This window comes from Caenorhabditis remanei, chromosome V (genome assembly GCF_010183535.1).
Source record: "Caenorhabditis remanei strain PX506 chromosome V, whole genome shotgun sequence".
NCBI lineage: Eukaryota > Metazoa > Nematoda > Chromadorea > Rhabditida > Rhabditidae > Caenorhabditis > Caenorhabditis remanei.
The window spans coordinates 6,669,257-6,681,491 of NC_071332.1; the positions used below are offsets into that span (position 1 = coordinate 6,669,257).

General features: G+C 36.6%; 3 protein-coding genes across 3 annotated transcripts; 1 reads left to right on the forward strand and 2 right to left on the reverse strand.

Annotated features, from left to right (window-relative positions):
• Positions 1-1,210: 1,210 nt before the first annotated feature.
• GCK72_017756 (uncharacterized protein) lies at positions 1,211-7,329 on the reverse strand (the record flags this gene model as incomplete). The annotated part of the gene is made up of 16 exons (XM_053732242.1): positions 1,211-1,265; positions 1,311-1,448; positions 1,743-1,814; positions 1,904-2,020; positions 2,064-2,197; positions 2,242-3,029; positions 3,075-3,192; positions 3,240-3,693; positions 3,739-4,049; positions 4,098-4,223; positions 4,272-4,512; positions 4,667-4,917; positions 4,971-5,141; positions 5,190-5,304; positions 6,203-6,273; positions 7,303-7,329. The coding sequence occupies 16 exons, from the start codon at positions 7,327-7,329 to the stop codon at positions 1,211-1,213; spliced, it is 3,189 nt and encodes a 1,062-aa protein (XP_053581155.1).
• A 105-nt stretch (positions 7,330-7,434) lies between these two features.
• Positions 7,435-10,199, forward strand: GCK72_017757 (uncharacterized protein; the record flags this gene model as incomplete). Its single annotated transcript, XM_053732243.1, has 9 exons — positions 7,435-7,494; positions 8,448-8,517; positions 8,564-8,634; positions 8,917-9,006; positions 9,053-9,192; positions 9,244-9,469; positions 9,518-9,796; positions 9,846-9,981; positions 10,075-10,199. The coding sequence occupies 9 exons, from the start codon at positions 7,435-7,437 to the stop codon at positions 10,197-10,199; spliced, it is 1,197 nt and encodes a 398-aa protein (XP_053581156.1).
• A 29-nt stretch (positions 10,200-10,228) lies between these two features.
• Positions 10,229-11,806, reverse strand: GCK72_017758 (uncharacterized protein; the record flags this gene model as incomplete). Its single annotated transcript, XM_053732244.1, has 8 exons — positions 10,229-10,321; positions 10,373-10,516; positions 10,564-10,620; positions 10,759-10,818; positions 11,182-11,285; positions 11,334-11,558; positions 11,628-11,715; positions 11,759-11,806. The coding sequence occupies 8 exons, from the start codon at positions 11,804-11,806 to the stop codon at positions 10,229-10,231; spliced, it is 819 nt and encodes a 272-aa protein (XP_053581157.1).
• Positions 11,807-12,235: the final 429 nt, after the last annotated feature.

Below are 12,235 nucleotides of genomic sequence, written 5' to 3' on the forward strand. Positions count from 1 at the left end.
TGAAGGATCCCGAGTTCCGGTTCATGAGTTCCGGTTCATTGCCTGTGGTTGGAAAAATTGACCTTTCAAACTTCCAAAAATGTTCTCAAACTTTGCAGAAAGCCTCAGGGAATCGAGAAATATGAGCTCAAAGTTTCAGCACCCAGTTGATTTCCATTTCTTAACACTAAGAAACATGAAAGTCCGAATTTGGAAGTCATTTCTGTTAGTTTTCCATAGTTTTCACATAGTTTTCGGCGGTGAGACGGCCGAGGGGTTAACAGGGAGGGTTAGTGATGAGATCCTTCCCTAGTGAGAAAATGATCTACAGTGCGACAAGAAAGTTAACTGATCGAACTCTTACACTGCTCGTGACCGACCGTCTCCCGCTTTTCTATGCTTCGGAATGTTTAACAAACAACTGGAATTCCCTATACCATGACCGGCCAGCCAGTGGACCTAGGACCGTTGGCATGACATCATCATCAACAATGTGCTCTCTTTACTATTCTTTCTAGTTCAAGAAGACCAACTTCAATGAAGCACAAGGCAACACAAGGGCTTCCACCCGGGAGCTCGCTACTTTCCTGGTTACGGCTTCACCGGAATCCGCCAATTCCAGGATCCAACAGCATTAAGGGCCAAAGTGCTCCACCCAGCTGAGGTATCCGATGGAGCAGTAAGGAGTGAGGAGTGATTGAAGAGACTGCGGTTTCTGACGGTATTCCCTTCCTTATATGCACAGGGAAAGTAGGGCAGATCCTTATCGTAAGGTCACTAGGTTGATCGTTATCAATTTGGAAGGTCATGATTTACGTTTCAATAGATTTTTAAATTGATTTCTTTCATTTCTTGTTTTTAATTTACTATGGTGTAAGTTTTTATCATAATTACTAAATTTTATAATAAAGAATTTAAACAGGTGCAAAGGAAACAAGGCAAGACCCACAAAAAATGTCGTTACAATTCAACACAACTCCGGTTTGAAGTTTGAAGATGATACGAAAAAAATAAATTCAAACCGTTGTGAAAAAAAAAGAAAGAAAGATGAGCACTGATTTGAAGTTTTGGTAAGGCACTGTGTGAATGGTAAAGGATTTCTGATAAGTAAGAGGGAAAACACTAGGATAATGGAAGATAATCACAGAATACAACCCGAAAAAATCACAATTTTCAAAAGAAGAATAGGGAAAAAATAGAAATCTCTATAGAATATGAAACATCAAGTAAGTCATTGCTGGAGTCCTTGAAGTTTTCGTCGGAGAACAATGATCAACCGCTTTTGTCTGAAAATTTGGAATTAAAAAATGAAACTAGAGGACCGAACTCACTTGTCAATTTCCGTACGAAGTCTCGTCAAATCTTCACAATCACTGAAATCTGCTTGAGTCCAGTTGGTCATGGCTGACATGTTGGAGATCGTTCTGGTGTTGGAACGGGGTGGAGCAACAGGGGTAGAGGATTTTAATCTGAAAATTGAAGGGTTTGAGGTTAAAACTAGGAGCGATTGTTTCAATATGAACTGAGTTATTTGGCACAACAAAACTATAGAAACATAAACACTTTCAACATTTTGAAAATCTCGAACCAAACTGATAAATCATTGAAAGTGACTACCGTCCTACTTTGGTTACATCAGCATAAATTAGGAATTTGTATAATTTGACAATAAACAACTCAAAACACGTTCAGGGACCACATTTTAGACTAGATTTAGTACGGAACAAAATCAAACTCATATTAAAGATAGATCAAACACACACTTTTCATTGTCATTCTTCACTTGATCCAACTCCTCTCTCAGCGATTCCAACTGATGAATATCGACACGACGTCTGAAATATTACAAGAACAAAACCGTGCGAGTTACGTCAATAACATGCAAATATCAGTCACAGCAAGCACTATTAGAGAGTTCTCTTACCTCCTTTCAGCAGTTTCCACTTGAGTACGCAAGTCATCCATCTGGTTTTCGAGGCTACTTCTCTTGGATTCAGCCATTTGTAGCTCGGAGGCGAGTTGAGTTTTCTCAAGAGTTACTCTGAAATTTAAACAATGAGAGAGAAAGATCAGAAACAACTTACGTTTTCAATCTCTCCTCAAACTGCTTGGAAATCTTCTCTTTTTCCAATTGCAACGATTTCTCAGCGGCACTGTGGAACTTCAGAAGCTCTCCAGCAAGACGAGCGTTTTCAGAGGTCAACTCCTCGATCTCCGGCTAAACATTAATTAGTTCAAAATTGAATTAAGAAATCAACTCACATTCTCCGCAGGTGTTGCATATTTCAACTCTTCAATTGCTTCAAGAGCTGTCTTCTTTTCAGCTTCTGCTTCTTTGAGTTGTTGAGTTTTGGACTCCAATGAACTTGACAGTTTTTCAACGTCTTTCACCAACAAATCATTTGTTTTCACCAATTCCGACAGTTTCTCTTCCAGATCATAAATTGATTTCGAAGTATCAGAACTCTTGGAAACGTGCTCTTTCAGTCTCTCCTCCAAACTTTCTTTCTCTTTTTCAGACTTCTCCAATCGTTGATTTAAAGCAACAAAACTTGAACTCTGCTCCTTCTCATCTTGTAATTGATTCTGCAGCTGGAACAGTTCTTTCTGTTGTTCTTCCAGTACAGATTCCAAGGAAGTGTGTTCCGTGTGGCTCTTCTTCAGTTCCTCCTTCAATTTCTCCACTTCCTTCTTATGATTCTCGATTATCTGTTCCATTTCAATCTTGTTTTCCTTTTGAAGATCCGAGAACTTTGATTCAACATTCCCACTGAGAATTTGTGCTTCTTGAAGACGATCAGCAAGGTCTTCAGCTGCATGGAGTTGTGATTTAGTGTCTTCAATCTTCTTTTCAGCTTGCTCCAATTGAGTTTTCAGTCGTCCAGATAGATGTTCGGACTCTTCTAATTCACTTTGGAGTGTTTCATTCTTTGCCTTCAGCTGTCCAATTTCGATATTCAATTTCTCCATTCCTTCCTGGGCCTCATGCAAGTCCTTCATCATTTGAGTCTTGATTTCATCATGAGATCCAACAAACTTAGTTTGATCTTCTGGAAAATATAACATTTTGAAAAATACGTTCATGTTTACTTTACCCTGCAGCTGTTCCATTCTCCTCCTCGATGACTCTAACTCTCTCGTCAAACTATCGGTTTTCTCTTTCAACGTTTGGATCTGACGATCCGAGTTTATCGATGCCTCAGTCATTTCTCTCTGAAAATTGAAAATTGAATTTTTAAATCTCAATATTTTCAAATTACCTTCATATTCCGGACTGACTCCGAAGCTTCTCTCGAGGCCTGGCCTTGTTCTTGCTCAGCCTTTTCCAACTGCTCTTCCAACTGCCTCTTCTCATTTTCTAATCTTGTAATTTCAGCATCACGAGACGACTCAACATCCCTCACTCGATGACTCTGCTTCTCCAAATCGTCTTCTGCCTTTTCAGCTCTATTCTTCCAGTCCGACACCGCATCTTGTTGCTGATAAACCTCATCTTGAAGAGTTCGAATATCAGTTTGAAGTGACCGAACTTCCTCTTCATACTGCCTGTTTTCTTCTCTCAATGAGTTCAGAGAACTCATCAAAGTACTGATTTCATCAGCGACCGAAGCTTTCGATTCAAGAACTTTCCTATCTTCAGCCATTTCTTGTACTCGTTTCTTTTGAGCTTCCAGTTCTTGTTCGGTTTGTTGTACTTGGTTTCTCAGTTTTTTGCTAGAAAATTAAATATAAACCAGTCAAAATAAAATGAAAACTCACATTTCCTCTTTCGCAGCATTTTCTTCTCCACTTCGTTGTTCTCCAAGCCTCTCCAACTGTTGTTTTGACTCCATCAATGCAACATTTAGCTCTTTAATCTGAGATTCCTGTTGCCTAATCGATGCTTCGAAATTCTCCAGTTTCTTCTGAGCTTCTTGATATTTTTGCTCCGTTTTCCTTAACTCGTCCTGGAGAAGTTGATTAGAATCATCGTCTTTCTTCCCCTTCATTATCCTCTCTTTCATCTCCCTCACATCTTCTTCAGCCTGTTGAGCTCTGGATTCAGAGGCGAGTAGGTCAACTTGGATTCTCTAAAAATTATTTAAAATTAAAATTAACATTTCTAAAACAAAACTCACATCAATCTTTCCATCTTTTTCCCTCAACTGAACATTCAGAATTGCATTATTGTCTCTTTCATCTCCCAAAGCCTGTTGTAACTCTTTTATTCTTCCACTGTCGAATAGTGTGGCATCTCTTTCAGACTGAAAAAAAAGATAGTTCAAATAAATAAACTTTCTAGAAAATCTCACCATTTTTAATCGAGCATTTTCATTTTTAAGTTCCAATGCGTTTTCTTCAAATGTTGCAAGTTTATCCTTCAACTTGGACAGTGTGTCTTCAGAAGCCGACAATGCATTTTTCAAAGTTTCCGTTTGATTTCTCAATTGGGACTTCTGTTGTTGCTCTTCTTTCAGCGTTCTATCCATTTCAGCAAGTTTTTCACTCACTGAATCCAAATTTTGACGAGAGACGTCACCAACCGATAGAGCACTAAAAAGTTTATGATTTTCGGAGGAGAAAAGAGAGTTTTTTTAATTGTTGGGTAGATTTTTACAAAATTTTTTCCTTTTCTGTTCCAAACGTCTAACAAAAATTGTTGTTCTTTTATTAGAAATTTTTGAAAAATTGAGAAGAAAAAACTCACTCTTTCATCTTGGCAATTTCCAGATTTTTATCCTGAATCTGAGTCATAAACCCGGAAACTTGCTTCTGCAAATCCTCAACTTTCAACTTCAAACTCTCATTTTCCTCAGTCAATTTGTCAGTTTTATTTGTATCTGACTTTGCCAGCATCAAAGATTGTAATGAGGCTGTCTTGATATTCAATTGTCTTTGCAAATTCTCAATTTCTTGTTCCATTGACTCTTTTTCTTTGTCTCCATCGTTTATCGAGTTCTAAAATGCAATTTCAAAACTCTTTGAGTATTCGAATTTTCAAAAGATCATACCTGAATCTCACTCTTTGCCTTCTGAAGTTCCGATTTCAGCCTCGATAACTCTGCATTCGACCCTATTTTCTCTGCTTCCAGTTCCCTTTTCAACGAATTAACATCCGATTTCAGCTTATTAATCTCATCTTGATCTCCAGAATCCGCCAATTTTGCAATCATAGAATTGATCTGAAACACTCATAACTGATCTCTAATCACTTCGTTTGTCTAATCTACCTGCATGAACAGTTCCTGTTTTTCACTTTGCTCTCTATCCAATTGTTTTCGGAGCTCTTGTTTCTCCGCCATAAGAGCGTTGACATCTTGAGGTTGTTTTGATAACCACATTGCTCTGGAATAGATAGAAAAATGGTCAGTTGTGTAGAGGGGAATAGAATGGAATGTGTGATTCAATTGTCGAGGTAAACCCCACCCAAAAATGGTGATTCATCAAATGTTTTGAAATTGTTTTAAAAGTTGAGTTTTTCGGTAAGTGAAAATTTGATTTTATGTATTGAAAGACATACATTGGAGAAAAGAAATAGCAAAGATTGTACCGCAATGATTCTAAATAGCTTTGAAATTCTTTTTGTATCTTAAAATCCTTGAATTTTCAAAAAAAAAACTGTTTACTAAAAATAATCTTCATGAAATTCCAAACATTTTTGTGGTAGGAAAATTTTCGATTGCTAGTTTAGCTACAGAGTTATAAGCGTTCAAAGTTAGAAGAGTGAGAGAAAGAGGGCTCAAAGAAACGAGAGTCTCTAGTTTCTCTGCGCTCTCTTCATCTCTTTCTTCTGAAAGATTTATTACTATTTTTGAGTTTTCAATATTTTTCAAAACCTTCATTGCAAAAATATGTATTTTCAAACACCCCCTTTCCGTATCATCAAACTTCTTCCAACACTTTTTATCCTCGCATTTCTAGTGAATTCATAAAAAATGCGTGTCAGTCACGTGTAGGTAGTTGAGCTATTCCTATTAAAAGAAATGACTCGCAAAACAAGAAGAAGTTGATTCAAAATCACTCAGAGAGAGACTGAATATGAATAATTTGCAAGCATCGCGTGTTCACACGCAATTTCCAGAGTCTCTTATCAAACTACTATCTCACACGAAGATTATGACACCGCCTACCGGAAATTCGGAATTCAGAGAGAAGACACACTTGCTTAGAAAACATTGATAGTAGTAGTCAACATGTCTCTCTTTTGACGTCGTCAGTCTCATTTTGACTACTAAATACTCACCGATCTGTATTTAATTTGTTCACTTGCTTCTTCAACTGATCCACCTCATTGACACGTTCCTTCAATTGTTTCTGGAATATTGGAGAATTCGGAATAGAAGAAAAGAGAAAAAAGTGAGTGAAATTTCAGATAGAATGGAGAAGAGGGAGAGGTTTTATGGGCATGAGAATCTACGGAAGGCTCTCATGGAAATAAAAAAAAATCGGGAAAGTGTTTTTGAAGTTTTATGATTCCCATCACCCACGCACCTGGTCATACTGTAATTCATAGGATAGTGAGAAATTGCGCCTTAATAGATTTTCGGATTTTCATTAGCTCATTAGAGCGCAGTTTATAAAACTTTCAAAACTTTTTTTACAAATGAAACAGCTAGCTGGTTAATCTGCCAAAATTTTGTTTTTAATTTTTCAAAAATAGTTTTTCCTGGTAAAAAAAATCCAGGTGAATATTCAATTTCCAAACAAAATCCTCAGAACGAGAAGAAAAAAAAATCAATATGCATAGGAACGTGCTTAGCCTTATAAGTACCTTTTTCGGGACGAAGCGAAAAAAAGAAAGCGAGGAAAAAGGGAATGCTTATTGATTTATGTATACAACAAGTCACATAGCAACATGATTTATTCAAAAGGGATCTTCTTCCTTTTTTGTTTTTTTTTTCAGAAATCTGAATAAAACAAATCCTGAAACCTTGTTTTCTGACCAACATGTAAATTTTCCGTTATTGAAATCCAAAAAGATTTAGAATAAAAAGATGTTGTTTCTGAATCAAAACAGAAAACAAAACAATATTTGGAGACATTTGTGTGTATATCAGCACAACCTGTGCATAGTTTCATAATGGTATGCACACTTTTCGACCAGTCGACACAGTGGAGAATGCAAATAATGTAAAGAGAGAGAGTAAGAAAGTGTTTGAAAAGTGAAGAGAGGGTTTAGAGAAACCACCCCGAACTATTCCTATTCGCTTCCCTTTTCTGGAGAGGCAGCAGCCGTGAACATGATTCATTCGACAGATACATGTACAGGGTGTTATTTTTTTGGGCGAGAAGGAAGAAGTGGGGAAAAAGAAAAAGTCCGTAGAGCCTAAGAATAAGAACAACCTCAAGATTCTCTCTCTCTTTTTCCATTGTTTGCCCAAGTTAGTTATTTTTTATTTGACTTTCTCGGACTCCACGAAAAACGGGGAATTGAGAATTGGGAATGAAAAAAAGAGATTGATTTTAAGGAAGGAGATGAACGAATCGAAGACGAGTGGAATTGGAAAGATGTATGAGGAATTCAAGATTACACAGGTAAAACTATATAGATTCACAATTAATTTTAATTAAAGTTTTGGGTATACCAAAAATGCTGTATATGTATTTCTCTATACAATTTTGCGTCGTTGTTTGTCTTTTGTGATTATCAACAGACCGGTAGAAAGAGAGACGAAATTGCACTTTCGAGACACAGCGCACACTCAAATGAGAGAGATTGTAGACAACATAATATTATGATTAGTCGCGAAAAGAACGGAATGATAACAGTTATTTTGTTGCGAACTCGAAAAATTCTATAGAAGTTTTGTTCAAAAAATGAAAAGGAAAGTGATCCATGATTCGTTTCAACAATGATTTCATTTTCAAAATAACTTCTGACACGAAAATTGGAACCGGTTTCTCTATTTTTTCAACCGAAATTTCCCTTTCGAAACCTAAACATTATTTACGGAAAGAACAAAACAAACTCGAATCAGCTGATACAAACGGTAGCGTTTACAATACTAGATAGAACTCAAACAACTTTGATTTCAAAGGAAAATTGTTAATTACAAAAAACTGAATGAAGTTTGGAACATTTTTGTATTTGAAAAGGTTTCATAGTTGATTACCTTAAAGAGTTATAAGGGCTTAGAGTTGAGAGATTAGAGGGTGCCTCGTTTCTCTGTCCTCTCGCATCCAGTCAATTCACTAAAACGAAGGATTTAACAGGAAACCTGAATTTGAAACCTAATGATCCTAATAATAGTTCCAATAATAGTAAATAGAATTTCATTACCACGTCGGCCATCCATCTGATGAATGGAACGGGCGGCCCGGTGTGAAAAGATTATGATCTCGAACCTCAAGTATTCCCTCATGCGCGTCGGCTATATCCTTGCCCTATTTCCATGGACTAGTAATTAAAATCTGGCGTTGTGATTATCGAGTATTAAAAAACAGAAGACGCAGTCTCTCTTTCCGACATAAAGAATACTTTTTTGCAGCTTGTGAATGAGACATTGACTACAGTAATCGAAAATGTTCAGATTAATCATGACAAAATATCTACAAAAGGTAAGAGAAGAATTGAAGAAGTGATGAACGATAAGATAAGTTTCAGCAAAACCTAGACCTCTGAGTGCAATTCATGAAGAAATTCGGGAGTATGATCAGTTGAGCAGAGAACTTGAGGTTCGTGAAAGTGGGAAAATTGGAAATCCAGTCTGTGTGTAACGGATAAACTAATTATTTTGATATTTAGTGATGTTGTAGAACAGATCCAGAGCTATATTTTTGTAGTTGAAATCTTTTCAGTAGCTTCTCGTGTTTCAGAGATATGGGTGCCTAAAGGCGGACTAGAGAGTGCAGAGAAGCTAGAGTGTCTAACTTCTCTCCGCTCTCTTATTTACGCTGATCGTGTAAAAAACATGTGAAAAATCTCTATTTCCACTTGTTCCAATCAATTGTTTTCAGAAAGAATATCGAAAAAGTATGCGAATTGTTGATGATGACTTTGAGTTGGCGAGGACCCATTGGATTCAATTACAGAAATCGAATAAACAGGTCAGTTTATACAATCCAAATTCTAAACTATCAATTTCTCTGACAGGGTTTGGCAATTCGGGGTTGTTTCCTAACAATGCTCGAGAAATTTCCACAAGTCAGACCGATTTGGGGATTTGGAAAACGGATTGAAGGACGAGTCGAGGAGACGTGGAAACCAGAAATTGTTGAGGACTTCTATTTCAGGTTTTGAAGAATGACTAATAGAGATCAAATATTAATTTGAATGAGTTCCAGACACCATTGTGCATCACTTCAAGCCGCGTTGAATATGATAATTCAAAATAAGGATGATAGAAATGGAATGAGACGAATGCTGAATGAAATGGGGGCTCATCATTTCTTCTATGACGCGTGTGAACCTCACTTTGAAGTATTTCAAGAATGTCTTCTGGAATCAATGAGACTTGTTTTGAATGGAGGAGACTCTTTGGATGATGAAATCGAGCAATCCTGGATTTGTGTAAGTAGAGAAGAAAATGTGGAAGAGATGTATTCAGATTACTTTCAGCTTCTCCAAACAATCCGTCTCCATATGGGAGAAGGTGTTGAAATCCAGAGAGCCAACTATTTATCGCAATGTTTGATTCCAAAAGAAATGGAAGAAGTCAGAGATAATTGGAGTAAAATTGAGAGTTATGGATTCAGGAAAGCTGGAATTTTATTGTGTGAATCTGCATTCGAGAGTTATTCAATTCTTCTGAAAATGCACAATCTCTCTATGACGCTTCCAATTGAAGCAAATAAGACAAGTGAGAGTTTTGTAGCACTCTCGGATCAGATTATGAAGGTGACAACATTTGAAAACAAGGAATTTAAATGAAATTTCGATATTTTAGGCTCTCGACAAGACTATAAAATCGTATACTCCAGAAGAAGGATTTGCGAATTTAATTCTAGAAATTCGAGATTTTGTCATAAAGTTTCTTGTGGTTGAAGTGTGCCCACCACTAATTCGGAAGTCATTTATAGATGGTAAGTATATTGTAAGGTGCAAATACGCTCCACAGATAAATATGGAAATTCTATAGAGCGCATTTGCATTTGCTTTGAAAATAATTTTTGTAGGTATGATCCACATGCTGTGCAAAATTCTCAACATCAAACACGTCAAAGAAGACTTTTTGCATGTTTGGAAGAAAGTCTACCGAGTTATGGAACAATCAATGATAGCTAATATTGTCGAATACTAAATTCAGGATTTCATAATAACAAAATTATTTTAATAACTCACTTTCACATTACTCAACTCCACTTTTATCACTTTATCAGTACTATTCGCCAGTACTTTCAATTGTTGGTTCAGTCGGTGGTTCTAAAGAAAAAAAAGATTTGAAAAAGGTGTCAAAATGGCGAAGAAACGTACACATATTTGAGCTTGAGTGAGTTCTTGTTCGAGTCTCACAACAAGTGTCGCCTCTTTCTCAGCTAAAATAGAGTTCGTAGTGTTGTCTTCTGGAGCAGAAGACGTGGCGGAGAAACGGACAATTTGGTCATGCATTGACATGATCTAGAAGAAAGAAAAGATTTTATTTTTCAAAAAAAGAAGCAACTCACTTCAGAACTTCCACTCATTGTACTCGAATGATCGTCGGATGCTCTTCTAGAAGACGTCTAAAAACTTTCGCTATCAATCGGAAGAAAAGAGAACATCAAAGAGAAAAAACGATCTGGTTCTGATTTGCAGAACCGGTTTTAATTTTGAAAGACACACCATAATTGAGAGGAAAAAATTAGTTTTTCTTAACTTACAATACTCATTTTCTTAAAGTTCCGAGAATCGTGATCCATATCATTCCATGATTTGAAGGGCTGTAAAATTGTAGTAAATTATTACAAAGTAACGAGAAGAATGGATACTGAAACAGAGGAAAAGAACAACATTATTACGTATATATCAGAACATATCATTGACACTGTCTTCTTTCTTTTCCTCTCTCTCTGATATTTCTGTTTATTTCTGTTTTCCACCCTCAATTCTGGTTTCTTAATCATCTAGACCAACCACAAAAAACTCGCCTCGCCCATATGGCATCCGAGGAGGAATCGACGCAGATAAATCGTGTGTTGATTAGGTTTTTTGTGGGGCCGCGATCCTATTAACCCTCCCTAATTTATTGCGCAACATTTTTCGAGTTGTGATTTGATTAGTGTTAGATTAGCGTAAAAACTTACCAAGTTTTTGGAATTTTCATATAGAAAACTATTGGAGATTCGAGTCATGTCTTGCTCCTGGTCCATATTTCTTTTACTTCTATACCAGGAATTTTGTCCGGTATCTGAAAAAAAAGTTGGCTCGTCTCAACTCTAATCAGAAAAAAATTTACCTTGATAGGGAGGTGGCGGATGAGATCGAACTCTAACTACAAAATATGGATGGCTCTTTTCATTTCGAAAATCCAAGACTTCATTTCTATAATTCTGATTCGAATCCTCACTTCCATAGTATAGAATGGCCGGTCTCCTTGGAGTTCTTGTATTCACAATCGGATAGATTTTCTTCTTTCGATTTTCAGGTGCATAGAAATCCAATGCACTTTTATGAGTGTATCCTGAAGTCTACCAATTCGGAACCCCTTTAATGAAAATGCTTCACTTGCCTTCAAACTTCAGATTGTTACCATTATCATTCGTCATGTTCAAATCGTTGGACACAAAGAACTGACGTCTTTCTCGAACGATTCCATCCGGAATAATTGAGTTGACATTCTGAAATGAGGAAGTGAGTTGTCTATCGTTTTCGAACACTTACAATTGGATGGAAACTGGTCGTGCCCAATACGGGTTTCAAATAATCCATTGAAAATCCTGGAATCAGATATTGGAGTTTTTAAACGAAGTATCTGGGTAGAGGTAGAGTTTTTTAGAGAAATTGTTACAGATAAAACACAGATTTTTAAAAAGTTTTCAGTAGAGATGTTCTTCAATTCCAAAAGTTTTATCTACCTGGCAATTAAAGTTGGCCAAATTGATGACAACTCGTCGAACAGATACTCTAAAACTTGTTTAAAATATTATCAAGAACCTGAAATGTACTAAAACTTGATAGCAGGACACAATTTTTGCAATTGCGCTCTACAGAAAGTGAAATTTCTCGACAGAGCGCAGTTAGAAAAACAATGACGTTGGAATAACTTCTTGTTTCAATTCTTCTCAAAACTATAGCCTAAGTCAATAGTCAACAAATATGCAATGACTGTGATGGAAAAAGAAATAAAAGTATCATCAT